We start from the raw sequence: 17156 nt of genomic DNA, 5'->3' as shown, positions 1-17156 counted from the left end.
TGGCCTGAGGGTGCTGCAGCTCTGTGATTGCTGATCACATTCTGAGCTGAGAAGTGTCACACACACCCCTTCAGCAAAAAGGAGGCTTGGGTCAGTGATGCCCTGCAAAGAAAACTCCCAAGTTATCTCAGCTCACATTCCTCCACAGCAGAGTGCTGCACATTCCATCTGCAAGCTGTGTCGTGGGAGTAGGAATGCCCAGCTGCACTTGGCAGGCAGGGGTGAGGTGGAATGAAACATTCCTCTGTGCTGCCCTACCAGGTGTAGAGTGAACAGAGGGGGGGTAGACAGGTGACTTTAGAAACTGGCTTTCCTCCTAGGACAAGAAGTGGTTGGTTTGTTTGTTTCTCTCTCTACTTGGAGCTGTCTCCATGGTGTGTTTGAATGTTTGCACCCTTGCTTTAAAAAGCTATTGGACTGAAAATGAAGATTGCCCTACTCCTGATGTCTTAGAATAGAATAGAATTAACCAGGCTGGAAAAGACCTTGAGATCATCAAGTCCAACCTCTCACCCAACACCATCTAATCAACTAAACCAGGACAAGAAGTGCCCCATCCAGCCTCTTCCTAACCACCTCCAGTGATGGTGATAGTGTGGCCAGCAGGGAAGTCGTTCTGCCCCTGTACTCAGCACTGGTTAGGCCACACTTTGAGCCCTGTGTCCAGTTCTCAATTTAAGAGGGATACTGAGTTGCTGGAAGGTGTCCAGAGAAGGGCAACAAAGCTGGGGAGGGGTCTGGAGCACAGCCCTGGGAGGAGAGGCTGAGGGAGCTGGGGTTGCTTAGCCTGGAGAAACACCATCTAATCAACTAAACCATGGCACCAAGCACCCCATCCAGTCTCTTCCTAAACACCTCCAGGGATGGGGACTCCACCACCTCCCTGGGCAGCACATTCCAATGGGCAGTCTCGCTTTCTATGAAGAATTTCTTCCTAACCTCCAGCCTAAACCTCCCCTGGCGCAGCTTGAGACTGTGTCCTCTTGTTCTGGTGCTGGCTGCCCGGGAGAAGAGACCAAGCCCCACCTGGCTACAGCCTCCCTTCAGGTAGTCTTCAATGCTTTGCTCAGAAAGCTCAAATATCCCCTTCCAACCTGAGAACTTTGGGTGGAAAAGTTTCACTCTGGGGGGAAAAGCCAAGACACTTGAGTTGTCTTCAACAAATCACACTGTGGGAAGGGAACAATTTCCAGCCAGCTCTTATTCTTGTCCTGTAGTTTCCCTCTAGGGAGCCTAGTTCCAGTATGTTAATAACATGTTACTGCATTAAAAGACTTGGCTACAGCAAACATCTCTCATGGTGAGCTGTTCACAGAATCATAGAATCAGTCAGGGTTGGAAGGGACCACAAGGATCATCCAGTTCCAAACCCCCTGCCAAGGGCAGGGACACCCCACACTAGATCAGGCTGGCCAGAGCCTCATCCAGCCTGGGCTTAAACACCTCCAGGGATGAGGCCTCAACCACCTCCCTGGACAACCCATTCCAGGGCTTCACCACTCTCATGGGGAAGAACTTCCTCCTCCCAACTGGTGTTAGGGAGGATTCAAGCTCCCTAGGTGAGAGCTGCTCTCAAACTCCACAAAAGCCAGGAACTGAAACTGTCTCTGCTGTTGCAGGGGCAGATTGGTTTACCCTGGAGAGGTGGACAGGCTAAACTGGAGACTGTTTCTGGGAATAAATGAAAGAGTTTCCTTCTGCAGAAGTCTCACTAGCAAGGAGCATCAGTCAGTGAGAAGAGGAAGGTATCTGTGCCCTTACATCAGCAACTGAGCAAAGTGTGGCTGCTTCTCACCACCCTCCTGCAAAGTAAGGGAATGTTCAGATCTTAGAGATGGGAGCCTGCAGTGTGACTGTTCTGATCTTGGGAGGCTGCAGTGCTGGGGCAGGCAGAGATGTGCCTGAGGGATGTCTATACTGAGCAGAATCTGTAAGCCTTACTCTCACCCCTCTGCCATCAGCATTGATATGCCCCTCTCTTCCTGAGCTGCAGCTGCCAGTGCTCCTGGCAGCCTGCTCTCAGCCTCTTGTATGATTGGGCATTGCAGTGAAGGTTGGTCCTGAGACTGGATTGAGGTCTGGTTCCTAAAAGGGAAGCCTGTCAGGAAAAACAAGGCAAGAGGCACTGGTTTGTGGAGAGGATGCTCACTTTGCCATGCTTCACCCAATTCCCATGCCCTGATGGGCTGGACTCTAGCAAGATTCAAGCACAGTCCCTCTGACCATCCTTCCCTCCTCCTCCCACTCTCTCCTCCCTCCCTCCACCCCCAGGGAGGCTGGCCTAGGGCTTTTTTCTTTCTTTCTCTTTCTCCCCCCTCCTCAGCTGTGCTTGAAGCTCTTAATCTAGCTGGTCTTGCAACAAACAGCAGCCCAGGAGAGACAGAGCAGGCTCTGCAGTATCATGATAGCTCAAGGCATCTCGAGGCTCATGAGACCCTTGCTGGGTGGGCTGACTGCCAGCAAAATTCGTTTGGTTGCTCTCTGTGGGGTGGCTGAGCAGCGTCACACAGCAGCTACACACGGGTCAGAAAGAAGCTTTAGCTCCACACTCAAGCTCCAGGATGCCCCTGGGGAATCAAGGTGAGTAAAATGTTGAGCTTTGCTTGCTGCATCTGGAAGGGCCTGTCCAGGATGGACATGCACTCCCCTCTGCCTTGCTCCACAGAAGGGAGAAGAGACAGTGCAAAACGTGCCCTGTGGGAGGTGGTGGGTGAGGAAGTGGGGGCTAAGCAGGCGCTGATGGGAGGAAGGTGGTGCTAAGAGCCAGTCTGTGAGAGGTGCTGCTCCCTGCTTCTGGAGCTGTGGAGGCCAAAGCTAATGGCTTGGACCCGGAGCACAAAGATGAGGATCCAAGAAGCCACTGACCCCTGGAGCCCAGCCTTGGAGGAACAGGCATGGTGGCCAAGGATGTCAGCCAGCTGGGCCATGAGCCTGCTGTATTCCTGCTGTGGGGAAGTTGGGATGGCCACTGGGTTGCTCTGGATTGCAGATTCTCTTGGGATTCTTGCCCTTGCTGCTGTAAAGGCAGAGTTAGGAGCTGATGATGTGTGCAGCTCCAGGGAGTAAAATGTTCTCTTTAGGCTACAGGTAGCCACGCTGCAAGCTCCTGCACCTTGCTGGTGTGCTTCTCCTGACAGGGAGGTGATGGAGCTGGCTCTAGTGCTCAGCTGCCCAGAGGGTGGCTGTAGGTGGAGGGGCTGTACAATCCACAGCACACATCCTGCCAGGCTCCTGAGGCCACTGACTTGTCCAGGGCTTTGCTGAGACTGCTTGCTCAGGACAGGATGTCAGTTTGTCATGGTGACTGAGCCTGTGAGCTGTGGAAATTGGTGAGAAGCTTGTGTTTAGAAATGCTTCTAAATCCATTCAGGAGCTCAGAAAGCTGGTGGGTGCTCTTCAGGAAGGAAATCTTAAAAGCATAGGAGGAGACTGTCCCTGTGTGCTGGAAGGACAGGGCTGAGGAGAGGCTGCCTGGTCCAGCGCTCATCTCTAATTCTGCACTGGGAACTACTGCAGCCTCCCTGCCTCCCTTCCCTCTGCAGCCTCCCTTCCCTCTCTTTCTTCCTTAGGGATAATTTAGAAGGAGATTGCATTTTTCCTCAGCAAAATAAGGAGAGTTTGTAGAACTCCTGACCTGGGTCAGACTGCAATCTGTTAGACATTGAGGCAAAGACCCCACCAGCATCCCGGAAAATAGAATCAACTGTGTTGCTATCTGACCTCAGAGAAAAGTCCTAACTGATAGCCCTGGTTAATGGGATTTATCAGACCTCTTATCAGTGGGGGGTTTCCTTCTCATTGGTTTCTTGCCTATGAAGTTATCTCTGGCACTACTTGCAGGCATCTTGCTGTTTGGTATGGCCTTGGAAAGTTTCCTTTAGGGATAAAACACTGGCACAGAGATGGGGAACATTCCTGAGACCCCTTTCAGTAGTTTCCTGTGTCACCAACTTGAAAACAATTGTTTATTTGTTTGTTTATTTCTTTTCAAAAGGGGAGGGATCAGGTGGCATGTGTTGGACTTTCAGTGCTGAGTTTGTCACACCCCAGTAAGATCCTTCCAGAGCTCTGCCCATTTAGCCCAGCCTAAATGAAGGCGAGTTTGTCTAATTGATTTCGAGTTGGGTTTATAATCCTGCTTCAAAACTATTTCCTTAGCAAAATGAGAAAGGAATTTCCACACACAGCCCCCCAGCTTCAAAAACATCAGCAGACAAATTCAAACCAAAGCAGAAAATAAAAGCTGGGGCTCTTTAGCTTGGAGCAGAGGAGCCTGAGGGGTGACCTCGTTCATGTTTGTTCAGATGTGAAGGGCAGTGTCGGGAGGATGGAGCCAGGCTGTGCTCAGGGATGTCCAATGACAGGACAGGGGGCAGTGGGTGCAAGCTGGAGCAGAAGAGGTTCCACATGAACATAAGGAAAAACTTTTTCCCTGTGAGGGTGACAGAGCCCTGGAGCAGGCTGCCCAGGGAGGCTGTGGAGTCTCCTTTTCTGGAGACGTTCAAAACCTGCCTGGATGTGTTCCTGTGTGACCTGGGTGCTCCTCTCCTGTGCCCGGGAGGAACTGCAGGAAACAAATCCCTCCAGCACTTGTGGGAGCTTGGTGGGGGCCAGATGTCAGCTGAAGCTGCAGGTACCTCTAAAACAGCATGTTTTCTGACAATAGATGTGTGCAGCTTTGGGGTTTGCTGGATCAAGCACACTCTGCTTGTTGGCAGCAGGCTTGCACTATCCTGTTGAAGGAACTCTTTGAGTTGCCACATTGTGTGAAGTGTTGAGACTTCACCATTTCTCCTGGATAACAAATTATTTCACCTACAACTGGAAAACCTGCCTATTTGCCATGAAAATGGGACAAATGGGTCTAACCCACAGAATCACAGAATCAATAAGGTTGGAAAAGACCTCAAGGATCATCAAGTCCAACCTGGCTCCCAGCACCTCATGACAACTAAACCATGGCACCAAGTGCCACATCCAATCCCTTCTTGAACACCTCCAGGGATGGTGACTCCACCACCTCCCTGGGCAGCACATTCCAAAGGTCAGCAACTCTCTCTGTGAAGAACTTCCTCCTCATCTCCAGCTTAAACTTCCCCTGACACAGCTTGAGACTGTGTCCTCTTGTTCTGGTTGCCAACTCCCACCTGGCTACAACCTCCCTTCAGGTAGTTGTAGACAGCAAGAAGGTCTCCCCTGAGCCTCCTCTTCTCCAGGCTAAGCAACCCCAGCTCCCTCAGCCTCTCCTCACAGGGCTGTGCTCAAGGCCTCTCCCCAGCCTCGTTGCCCTTCTCTGGACACCTTCAAGTCTCTCAATGTCCTTCTTAAATTGAGGGTCCCAGAACTGGACACAGGACTCAAGGTGTGGCCTGACCAGTGCTGAGTACAGGGCACAATGACTTCCCTGTTCCTGCTGGCCACACTGTTCTTGATGCAGGCCAGGATGCCATTGGCCTTCTTGGCCACCTGGGCACACTGCTGGCTCACGTTCAGCTGCTGTCAACCAGTACCCCCAGGTCCCTTTCTGCCTGGCTGCTCTCCAGCCACTCTGACCCCAGCTTGTGGCACTGCATGGGGTTGTTCTGGCCAAAGCGCAGCACCCAGCACCTGGACTTGTTGAATGCCATCAGAATATAGAGAGGATTGCTCTGCATCGGTCTCCTTTGACATTTGAGAACATGTTTGTATCTCTTAGCTGCAGAGAGAGGTGTCTGTGGGTGTCTCTCTGGAGGACACTGAAATGTCTTAAAGATGTTCTTTGGCTGTTTGCTTTGGGAAATAGGGTGGTCCTGCTTGACTGTGCATGGCTGCAATGTGATCTGCACGGGGGAAACTCTTCCCTCTGTGGTGCAGTCTCAGTGCTAACCTCATAGCTGCTTTCACAGCCAGGGGATCCTGTCCTAGGGCTGGCCCAGGCATTGTCTTCTGCTGAAGCTTTCTGAAAACCAGGAAGCAATCTCCTCAGATGCAGGTACAGCAGCCTCTGTGCTCTGCTCCTGCTCTTTAAATCCAGGCAACTGGAAACTTTAAGAGAGCAGACAAACCAAGAAATACTCCTTCATCTCTTTTCTCCACGTGCAAGTTGGGATGGAATATGGGGATTAGCTTTCCAAAGAGATCATTCTTTGGAACTTTCTGCACCTGAAGCCATGCCAATGAAGCCCATGTGACAGCATTGCAAGAAGCAGCATCCTCAGTCCCTCTGAGAGGTACTGCACTGACCTGTCACTAGATAAATGGGGTTAGGTCTGGGTGGTGATTGTGACTTGCATGAAGCACAATGAACATGACCTGCAAAGCTGAAAGAGAATTCTTCTTCCCCTTTCCCCATCACATTTCTACAGACATTCCTTCCTGTCTCCTGTTCAGCTGAACACATCCCCTGTACTCCACCTCTGCCTTTTGCTGGGTTAAGAAAGAGCAAAGGAAATTGTTTAAACTTGATCCATGTATATTTCTGTGCTCAGCATTAAAAGGAAAGTGCAGCAGTGATCTCCAGGTGCTTCATTTTCATCTGCCACAGAGCAGAGAGGGATGAACAGACACTGGAAATCATTTCAGCTGCTGGTGTTGCCATCCCAAGGACAATCCCCATTTAACCAATTTCTCCTCCCAGTCTCTGACTTTCCAAGAGGATGCCTGGCACAGAGTGCAGGCACTAGGGAGCTTCCTCAGCTGGTAGGTTTGCTCTGACGTGTGACTGGGGCTGTGAGAGTTTGTGTTCAGCACAAATACAGTAAATACAGTGTGAGAAACCAGGAACTAACATTAGAAATCCTCAGAGCCCTGAGCCATACTTGCTGCTTTTTTCACTGGCCACAGAGCTTCAGAGAAGTATTACTGAGGTCTATAACAAACAGTGCTTTTACTGGAAGAAGCTGGATGCTGCTTCACTCAATCTTGTGCAAGTGGGAAAATCCAGGGGATTGTGAGCCTGGCCAGTTCTCACTGAAAGATTCCTTCTGTCTTCAAGGCTGTGGCTCATTATTTCTGTGCCAGGAATGACAGCAGCAAGGCCACGAGGCAGCACTCACACCGCCAGGGCTTGGGAGTTTCAGAGCTGTGGGAGAAAGGGGTGGATCTTTCCAGAGATCTGGAAGAGGGGTGTGTGCTGTTTGCCTGACAGAAAAGAGGGTGAACCCACCTTCTGAAGAATGCCCTGAACTTTGAGATGATGAGCTCTTGGGCTGTGCCACATAGAGAGGCACTGGGCAAAATATCCACTGCCGCCAGGGTGCTGTCCTGTTGCAGCACAGGGTGTGGGGCCTTTGGGTTACAGGCACCTCCTCTTTCTAAGGGACCATTTGGGTATGTACACTAAGAAACAACAGTGTTTGCTCATGTGCTTCCCCTGACAAGATAACACATGGTCTCAGAGTATGCTCTCTTGGTGAGAAGTCCCTGACATGGCTGTTCAAAGTGACTGCCTTCATCACACTGGCAGGGAGAGCCTGCTCTGGAGGATAGGAAGAGGATGCTCTTTCTGTCGTCTTTTTAGGTGGGGTTTCCACAAATCAACACCAAGAGATGCTGCTGGCCTCGTTCTTAACTCTCTACCAGATTAAATTCCACAGGCTGTCCAAATAATGGTCAGTTTCCCCTAAGCAAAGATCGCATCAGCTCAGAGGAGGTTCTCTGCCCGGTTGCTCGCCGTGCTGAGCGTGTCTCATCACAAGGCTGCTTCAGGGAAGGCGTGGGAACTTCATGAAAGAACAAGCAGCAGAAACAGAACAATCATCAAGTAATCCTCTTGGGATGGGGAAACAAAATGTGAATGACAGCAGCCCTTATTGCACAACTAGCATCTGATCCCCAGCCCTTTTCTTCCTATTGCATCACCCAGGATTAACATCCCAGGCCCACAAACACTTTGTCTACAAGCTCCCCTCCACCAAGAGCCAGCCCAAGAAGAGGCAGCAGGTGCAGAGCACCTGCACTTGCTCTTGTGCAGCTGAACTTTCATTCTGAGGGATGTTTGGTGTTGTGGGAAGTAGGTTGAGTCAATTTGTCCACCATTGAGAGCGGATGATCTGAATCTTTCCTGACATGCGTGGTGCAATCCTTCTAGAAAGCGTTTGTATGCACATTTCCCTCCAAGTGTCTCTAGTGCTCAGCCAGAGGACCTCAGCTGTGGGTGTGCAGGGAAGGGGCCTCTGATGTTTGCAAACTTGTCTTACAGCTGTGCAGAGCAGGTGACGGTGCACTTCGTAAATCGGGATGGAGAGCGGCTTACAGCCACAGCCAAGGAAGGGGAGAGCCTGCTGGAAGTGGTACTCAACCAAAACTTGGCCATTGATGGATTTGGTAGGTGTTGCACCAGGATATGTGCTCCTGGGATTTGAGTCTGTGCTGTGACCAGTGGGTGCCTGGGAACAGCGCAGCTTACAGGCGCCGCTGTGTTCTGGTGACACCACGAAGCGTACTTCTCTTCCTCAAGGGCTGCCTGCTGAGCTGGCTTACTGCAGAGAGGTGGCAGTGTGACTTCCACGCTGTCACCGCCGGGATCCCAGCAGCCCGTGTCGATGTGTTTGGCTGGTTACAGCTGGCAGACGGATTCGAAGACAGACTGTGATCCTCTCAGAGAAGGGGCAGGCTGAAATCTGCACCCATCTACTGCGTGGGCTGGCATCTCTCTGGTCGTGCTCCGGGCCTGTTAAAGGACCTTTGCTCACACCATTCCTGAGGATGACCTCTCTCACCCCCTTGGTGTTTTCTGTTCCCCCATTTCTCAACCAGGTGCATGTGAAGGGACGCTGGCCTGCTCCACCTGTCACCTCATCTTCGAGAAGGACGCCTTCCAAAAGCTGGGTGCTATCTCAGATGAGGAGCTGGACATGCTGGACTTGGCATATGGACTCACTGAGACGTAAGCCTCTTGATTGCAGTAGATTCTCAGGCCTCTGAGGCAGATTCTCAACACCTGCCCCCTGCTCTAAAGGGGAAAGGACTTCCCCTGTCCCTTTAGTGCTACTTCCTCTTGGGGCACAGGAGACCTTTAGCGAGTACTGCAGTGAAAACCCATCCTGGACCAAACATCCCAATGTAGGTGTGGATTTTCTTCCTTTACTGTGGGAGCTGTAGAGCCTCACTTTGTATTTTCTTCTCAGATCCCGGCTTGGCTGCCAGGTGTGTGTCAAGAAGTGGATGGATGGCCTGACGGTGCGGGTCCCCATGGATGTGTCGGACATCAGGAGCGAGCTGGAGGTTGGAAAGCAAAGCAAGCAGTAGCTGGAAACGACTCCTGCACAAAACCCATCCTCATTTTAGGTGTGGCAGAGTACTTTTGGTTAACAATACTGCTTTTTGTGGCTGGCTTGTGCCTGATTCAGTGTAAGTGCCTGCTGAGCAAATCTCTTATTGAAACGAAGCTTCATTCTAGGGTCTTTGGTACCTGACTTAAGTGCTTAAGTGCTTAAGTGCTCTGCTGAACGCGACTGGACTAAAGCGAGTGGCTGGCTTTACCTTTCCCTGGGTGGGTGACAGCAAACATCTGTGCTGTGTGACTCACCCTCTCCTTTGAAATGTAAGGAATTCTGCTTATCCTAAGTAACTGCTGGGAATTTTTGCAAGGCTTGGCTCTCTACACTGCAGAGCAGATTTTTCCCCGTTTGGGGAGCTTAAGGAAGAGATTGCTGTTCCAACTAGAAGACAGCATGCCGACTGGCTTGGTGATACAGACTGAGTTTGGTTAGGGAGAGCATGCTGACAGCTGCTGGAATGCTGACATTTCCTGAAGGAGGGACCCACAGCCTGTGAATCTCAGGTGTCACTGAGTTGTTCTGTGCCACGATCTGATACTTTCTCCAGACACTGAATTTTTCCAACTGCTGTGCTACCACATAGGTCAAATAAAATTCTGATGATCAGGATTTCAGACCCATGAGATGCACTTCTCTGGTAACATGAGGCTGGTTGGAATACAGTGAGCTTGATGGAAATTTAGCTGTAATATCCTGTTGCCCCAGTTTACTTGACTGGATTTTTCCTTTCTGTTGCAGTGGATATGTCAAGCCTGCCATATAAATGTCATGGAGAACCCATGACCTATAACTCAGTTTTCCAAACAGAATTCCAGACAAACCCCTTTCTTATGGATTTATTAAAACCCAGACTATGTTCAGCAACTGATTAAAACCATACATGTTTAAAACAGTCATGGAAGGAGGTGCTCTATCCCAGAGGAGTCATAGCCCTGAAAGGACTGAAGCCCATGGATGATCCATGCCAGGGCATGGATCTGTGGAGGACTGCAGCCCATGGGTGACCCAGGGCAGGGACTCCTTGAACAGAACAACACTTGAGCAGAAGTAGAAATTTAAACCAGGACCATTAGAACTAAATTAGCAAGAAGCCAGGACTGGCAGAAAGTTTTAGGCATATAACCCTGACCTCTTCCCTCACTGAAAGGACTGGTGAAGTCAAGGGATGTTGAGACAATGAACTGGGATGAAGAAGAGTTGAGTCTGACTGAAGATGAGCTTGCAGAAGGGTAGGGAACAGTGTGTCCCTGTTTCATTGTTTGTCATCTTCCCCTTCACACCTGAATCAACAATTAAAACTGGCAATAAATTAAACTCCTCAACTTTCAGAGTCTGACTTCAGCCTGTGGCAACAGTACCTGATTAGATGGGTGAAAACCAAATATTTTAGATGGAGAGATCATAGAATCAATAAGGTTGGAAAAGACCTCAGAGATCATCAAGTCCAACCTGTCACCCAACACCTCAGGACTAACTAAACCATGGCTTCAAGTGCCATGTCCAATCCCTTTTTGAACACCTCCAGTGATGGTGACTCCCCCACCTCCCTGGGCAGCACATTCCAATGGTCAATTACTCTTTCTGGGAAGAACTTCTTCCTCACATCCAGCTTAAATGTCCCCATGTCTTGTGTTAGACAGACCTGCATCTGGGGTGGGGGGGAGGAGAGAAGGGTACAGAGCTTCAGATGCAGGAGTCCTTCTTATTGATATAAGGGCTGGAAATGCCAAGTTTGAGCATCCTGGTGCAAAGTCACTCGAGAGGATATTCTAAAGACCTAGACCTGTGCAAGTGCCTAAAATGGTTTTGTCTGGGACCACCTTTGTCTGGGGTTAGCATTCCCGCATCACCCGCGGGGTTTGTCCTGCGTAGTCCAGCAAAAGGGGAACGCAGCCTCCCCGCTGACACATCTATAGCCGCTCCATCCAACCGCAGCAGCGGGCAGTGCTTGCCGGCCGGGAGCCGTGCGGGGCCGGAGACCGTGCGGGGCCGGGGGCCGCCGGTGCCGCTGGCAGCCGAGGGCCGGTGGCCGCCGAGGGCCGGTGGCCGTCGAGGGCGGCGCCGCGCGGGGGCGCTCGCGGTGCAGCAGCCGCTCCCCGCACGGAGCCGCAGCAGGGGAGGCGGCGGCGGCGGCTTCGCTGTGTCCCATCCCTTCGCTCTCCTCTCCTACGCTCTGGATGGCCATCAGCTCTACCTCGGACGGCGCGGAGCTGCTGCCATGGCCGATGGTCTCACGGCCGCCTTCCAGACCTCGGTGATGCGGGCACAGCCCTGCCCTCCCAGGATGCGCCGCCGTCCCTCTGGGCTTACAGGCGACACTCTCTAAATTCCCACTGTGGGCTGTGGCTCCCTCTCTGGTCCTCCATCCAAATAAAGAGCACGGTTTTAGCCATAGACACTGACAGAAGCTCTGCTGGGTTTTAGTGTGGGCCAGAAGCATTTGCTGCGGGAGGTGAATGCAGCAGGGTGGGGTATTTGCAGGGTCCCAGCTCTGTTTTGGGACCATGGGTGTGGGGGTGCGCTGGGGCTTCAGAGCCTCTGGACTGGCATTTCACATAAACCAGGCCAAGCCAAACCTTCTGCAGGGTAGCCCTTTGCTTATTGCAGCTCAGAAAACTCCAGGCTGTGCCTGGTTTTGAGTCTTCCCACTGCTAGTGCTGCCACTGTACCTTCACAAAGCAGAGATGATCCAGTCAGTCCATCACTCCCCTCAGCCCCCTCCTGTTTGGGAGCTTGGAACTGGACCACAGGTTGCTGGTGATTCCAGTTCTCTAGACAGATGCTGGTGGGATGGCAAGTGAGGGAGCCGCTGCTGGATTGAAAAGGCTGAGTGTCACGCTCCACTTCAGAGTGTGGGTGACTTCTGGAGACAAAGCTATGTTTGTTTGTTTGCTTTGATATGCAGGTAGCTAAAATAGCCTGCACTGCTCTTTGGCAAGGCTGGCTGTCCCTCACAGGTGCCCTGGAACAGCAGAGGGGACTCTGCACAGAGGAGCTATCTGCAAAGGATGGGGGAGACTGTGTCTTCAGAGACTGGCTTTCCTGACACTGTTGGGATGTCAGAAGTGGGGCTGAAATGGTTGAAATAAGTGATAGCTGCTCCAGGCAGTTCCATCACAGTTTCTGTCAGCTGCAGGATAAGGGAACAAATCATACATGCCAAGCAGAAATGAGAGGAGGCTAAACTGGGTGAGTCATTGGCTCCTCAAGGCATATGAGCTGGACTTGCCTGGCCTTGACCTATACTGGGAACAGGTCCTGAAGGCTCCTTGCTTCCTGGATGGCAACCACAGGACACATCCTCCTGAGTGACTGTGTCCAGTGGGACATGGAGTAGAGCTTTCAGTATGTGTCAGGCCAGCTTGGACTAAATGGCCCCTTTTGATCTGAAAAGAAGACAAAGAGATAAGCAGGACCTATTTGTGTGTGAGGAGTGTGCACTAGGGGGAAACAGAGCCTTTCTGGGGCAGAAAGCCAACCATCTCTGTATTTGGTATTTCTCACCAGCAAGCTGGGTGCTGTGGAACATTTTCAAGGCTGCTTGGTGACTTCCCCATACATCTGCATCCCAGGGAAGGGCACATCCCAGTTGTGAGATTTGAAAGAGCAGTTTTGGTAGCAGTTGGATGCAATATGTGACCAGGCAGATGGTATCAAGTGGCACCAATCACTTCCTCAGCAGGTGTCAATAGGTGTCAGGAGCAATGACTCTGAGGATGGGGCACTCTCTCTTGAGGAATAGGCCTCTTATTTGAAGGTCTTCTAATTGTCTTCCTTGGACTTCCTAGGAGTGCTGGTTTAGAGACTCCACCCCATGACAAAAGAGGAATGAAACACCTATTTACAAGGAAGACAAACTTAAAGCAGTTGCACCTTCCTCTTTTTTGTTGCAGGAGGTCAAAGAGCATTCCTCTTCATCCTCATCTTGCTGTCGAGCAGCTTTCCCCTCTGCGACACCCACAGCATGCCCACAAGTGGCTGTTTGTGTGGGGGGTGAATCACAGCCCCAGGTGACATGGTGACCTACTGCTGGGTGTCTCCTGCCAGGGTGCCCTTATGAGAATTCAGTCAGAATTAGTGTCTTTGGTGATTTATACTTGTGGGCTTGAGTTTCCCAAGACCAAAAGCAGTAGTTTGGAATTACTGTTCAGCAGAAGCCAGGATCTTTTTGTCATTGTGGAACAGTTCCATGGGGAACATGTCCAAGATTTGGGGGGGTGTAGAAGTGGAGTGTTACATTAAGTGCCTTAATGAGTGGTTTGGATTGGAAGAGAGCTTTAAAGATCATCTAGTCCAACCTCCCCTGCAGTGAGCAGGGACACCTGCAACTACATCAGCTTGCTCACCTTAGCAGAAGGTGTGTGGCTTTGTTTGTTTATTGAACTTAGTATTGGCCTATCAAAACCTTGTTTGAGTTTGTCAGTAAATTATCTGATATCCAAGAGTAGTGGGACATCCTGAAACTAGCCATATTAAACATCTAGCTATCACTCAAAGTCAATAATTCATATTTGAATATTGGTTTAGTATCCATCCTGTCTCAGGAACGCTGGTTTCACAATCTGCCCCTTTTCCACCCCACCCACCTCATTTTCCCCCTTTTCCCCCTCAATTTCCAGAGCACCTGGGCTCTATTGGAGTCTCCTCCCACCCCAGCTGTGGACACTTTGTCCTCCCCACCCCTTCCCCTTTTTAATCCCGGCCAGGAAGGGCAGCAGCCCTAAGCTGAGCCCTTCTGGGCTGGAGGATCCTCCTCTCATCACCGGTGAGTGCCCATGGTGTGCACTGGGTGATGGTGGTGGTGACTACAAAGGCCGGGGGGCCTGGTGGCCCCCCGGCTAGCTAGGGAAACTACTCCAACATTGATGACTCCTCCAATATCATCCACGGGTGCTGGCTGGGCCTCCTTAACAGGGCTGAGCTCCTCTGTGTGGTATTTTGGCTGGTTGAGGGTCTTGCCCCTGGCTCTAGGATGGTTGCAGAAGTGGTGGTGGTGGAGCAGGAGCTGTTTGGGCAGGGTAGAGGGTGGTGTAGAGGGAGCAGGAGCTGCTTTGGGAAGATGAAAGGGGGGTGGAAGGGCAGGGGGGGTTAAACTAGATCACCTTCAGAGGCCACTTCCAAGCAAAAGTTAGTCTTTGTCTGAAGTGTAGTGGAAACAGTGAAGGAAATTCATAACTCAAAGGCAAGTTGTACCAAGTTGTTGACCTCAACTATATTTGCAGTGTGCTGGCTGGTGGCACAGCTGGCAGGTTTCCAGGTCTGCTACACCTGGGAAATCTGTGGCTATTTTGCCACCTGGATTTTGATGGTCTGGAACACTCTGGCTAACTCAGTGGATGTAGGACTGGGTGCCAAAATGTGGGGAGCAGCCTGCTGGAACTGCATTACTGCCCGGGCTCGCAGGGAAAGGAGTGCTGCACATCTCCACTCGGGCCTGGAGGCAGCAGGTAAGGGAGGTCTCTCTGTGCCCTTGCAGAGGCTAAGTCTTGCATAGCAGCCTGCCTCTGCTGTGCAGCCCCATGCTCCCAAAGGGACAAGGGATTTGTGCTGTCTCTTCTGATAGTCCGGGGGGGAAGTTTTCTGTTGTTTTAAATGAAGAGACATTATTAAGAGAGAGCTGGGTGAGAGCAGCTGTGAGAGCAATGCACCCATATTAGGCAGCCTGAGAGGAGAAGAGGCAAATGTGTGCTGTGCCCTGCCCCTCCCAGTGTTTCTATAAACTAATCTCTAACTTGCTCATCGGTCTCTTAGGTGACGCAGATCGTGAGCTTTCACTCTGCGTCTGCTCCAGCTCCCCCTTGGTTGAACTGAGGCTGGCCCAGCCCCTGAGCCAGTTTACCATCCATCAGCGTGTTTAGAATACAGAATCGCCTCTCTTCCAAGCACAGAGGGATTTTTCTTGCCACATTTAGCATTGAGAAGACAGAAGGAAGGGTAATGCTTGAGCTGACTTGCTGGAAGAGGGCTCCTTGTCAGCGTGGTCAACCTCACAGGTCCAGGGTGGGAAGCATCTGTCTCCCAGCACGGTTTGATGGTTTCCAAACACCAGGGGAGAGAGAGGAAAGAGCAAGGGAATAAAAGGTGATCACCACACCACAGTGACAAACAAGCTTTGTGTGTCTTTTATTGAAATAGTTACAACTGTAGCTCTGGGAAAAAAAAGACGACTGTGAATGCCTCATCAGTGTTCATGTGAGGGAAATGATGGGGGCAGGGGGGGCTGTGCTATGATTATATACATCTCTTGTCATACAAGGGCCACCAAGGTCATCTGGGACAGAGTGTGCCACATCTAAAAGTTAAAGACCCTGCATATAAACAGATCAAGCTCTATACACCTTGGAAAGTGGGCTCTGGCCTTTGCCCCCAACCCCTCTCCTGCCCTGATAGTCAGTGGTGTGAATTTGGAGAGCTGGGTCATCCTCCTGGCACTGACTTTCACAAGCATCAGACAGGTAAGTGGAGACACCTGCTAGGTCACTGTTCAAAGGTGGCTTCCCTCTCTGTGCAAGGACTGAACCATGGCAGGTGTCAAGCACCTCCAGGTATGGCTACCTGCAGCTTCCAGGGGGGCATGTACTCCACAAGGACTACTTTCCATCAGTAGGGTTTGTGTCTTCTCTTGTCCTTCACCCATCCACTGTTAACTGAGTAAAGGGAATGTCTCCCTCAGAGAAACCACCTTAGAGAACTCTCATGTAACTTTCAAATGAAACATTCTGAACCTGTTAACCTTTGAGACTTTCCCCATCGTTTTCTTAATGCCTCTCAACTATATGTGATGCTCTCAGACTCTTTTAGAGCTCAGCTGGCAGCGTCACAACCCTCTAAGCAAGTCCCATTATGGCTGTGGTGCTTCAAAGCACTAGCTTAGATGGACTCACAGGGATGTTCCAAGAGGCCACTAGCTGCATTTTTTGAGTGGTGCAATACCAGTAGCCTGCTCAGAACATCCCTGCTTGGCAGTTCCCCACACTTAACTCTGCTGGAGCACACTGAGCGATGAACTTTGCTGAGTGGGAACTCAGTGCTTCTCTGAGACAGCATCAGTGCTGTTGAAGCCTGGACAATCTTAGCTTAGGACTGTCTGACAACTTTCTGGCCAGATGGGGCTTTGCTTCAGCATCCACTCAACAACATTCTTGACAACTTCCACAACTCCTTGACCTCATGCTAAAGCCAAATCCTGCTTAAGTTGCTCTTAGCATGACTAGGAATTTGATTAGTTACTCCACTCACACTGCCTGTGGAAAAAGGCCTTCTGAAATGGCACCAACCCTTGCAGCTACACAACCTCACCATCATCTGCAGATGTGCAATGTCACCTTTTGCTGGAACTAAAAGAACCAGCTACCCCCAGAGGATGCCAAAAGAGGACAAATGTTTGTAGCCCTGCCAAAGTGACAGTGCTGAAGTCCTTTACAGCAACTGTGGCTCTGTCAAATGCTAGCTGTGGAGATCAGAATCAATGCACAATTAACTGGAGGGAGGTGGGGGGAGGGGATTGGGAAGGAAGCGGTCTTGGGGTTAAAATGTTCAATATGCTTTGGGCACCATTTGGTGTTTCTGGAACCCAGCCTCTAACAGTAATGAGTGCAGTAATGAGCTAGACCACTGGGGGACAAAAGGTGAGCAGAGAGAAGCAGCAGTGATTTCTGGGATGGAGGTGCAGAGTCTTCCTTTGGATGGATGAAGGGTGGTGATGAACAGGGCACAGTGGAGGATTTTGTGCAAGCATAAAGGTTTGTAACTAATGCTGATGGAGCAGCAGCTGTCCCAGTTCTCTGTTCATCCACGCACAGCAGCAGCTGACTGGAGAAAACGAAGCAGGATTTCTCCTTTCCTGCTTTAAAAAGCAATGGAATCAGACCCTGTACAGCTTGGCTAATCCATGGA

At 50.9% G+C, this 17156-nt stretch overlaps 1 protein-coding gene across 1 annotated transcript; it reads left to right on the top strand.

The window, feature by feature from the left end:
• The first annotated feature begins 2341 nt into the window (after positions 1-2341).
• Positions 2342-9812, top strand: LOC104306394 (adrenodoxin). The gene is made up of 4 exons (XM_009907358.2): positions 2342-2580; positions 8180-8304; positions 8737-8866; positions 9108-9812. Exons 1-4 carry the CDS (start codon positions 2402-2404, stop codon positions 9226-9228), a joined length of 555 nt encoding a protein of 184 aa, XP_009905660.1. The 5' UTR covers positions 2342-2401; the 3' UTR covers positions 9229-9812.
• Positions 9813-17156: the final 7344 nt, after the last annotated feature.

This window comes from Dryobates pubescens, chromosome 18 (assembly GCF_014839835.1).
Source record: "Dryobates pubescens isolate bDryPub1 chromosome 18, bDryPub1.pri, whole genome shotgun sequence".
Classification (NCBI taxonomy): domain Eukaryota; kingdom Metazoa; phylum Chordata; class Aves; order Piciformes; family Picidae; genus Dryobates; species Dryobates pubescens.
Note: the sequence above shows the minus strand (reverse complement) of the source record. Positions and strands in the feature narration are given on the sequence as shown.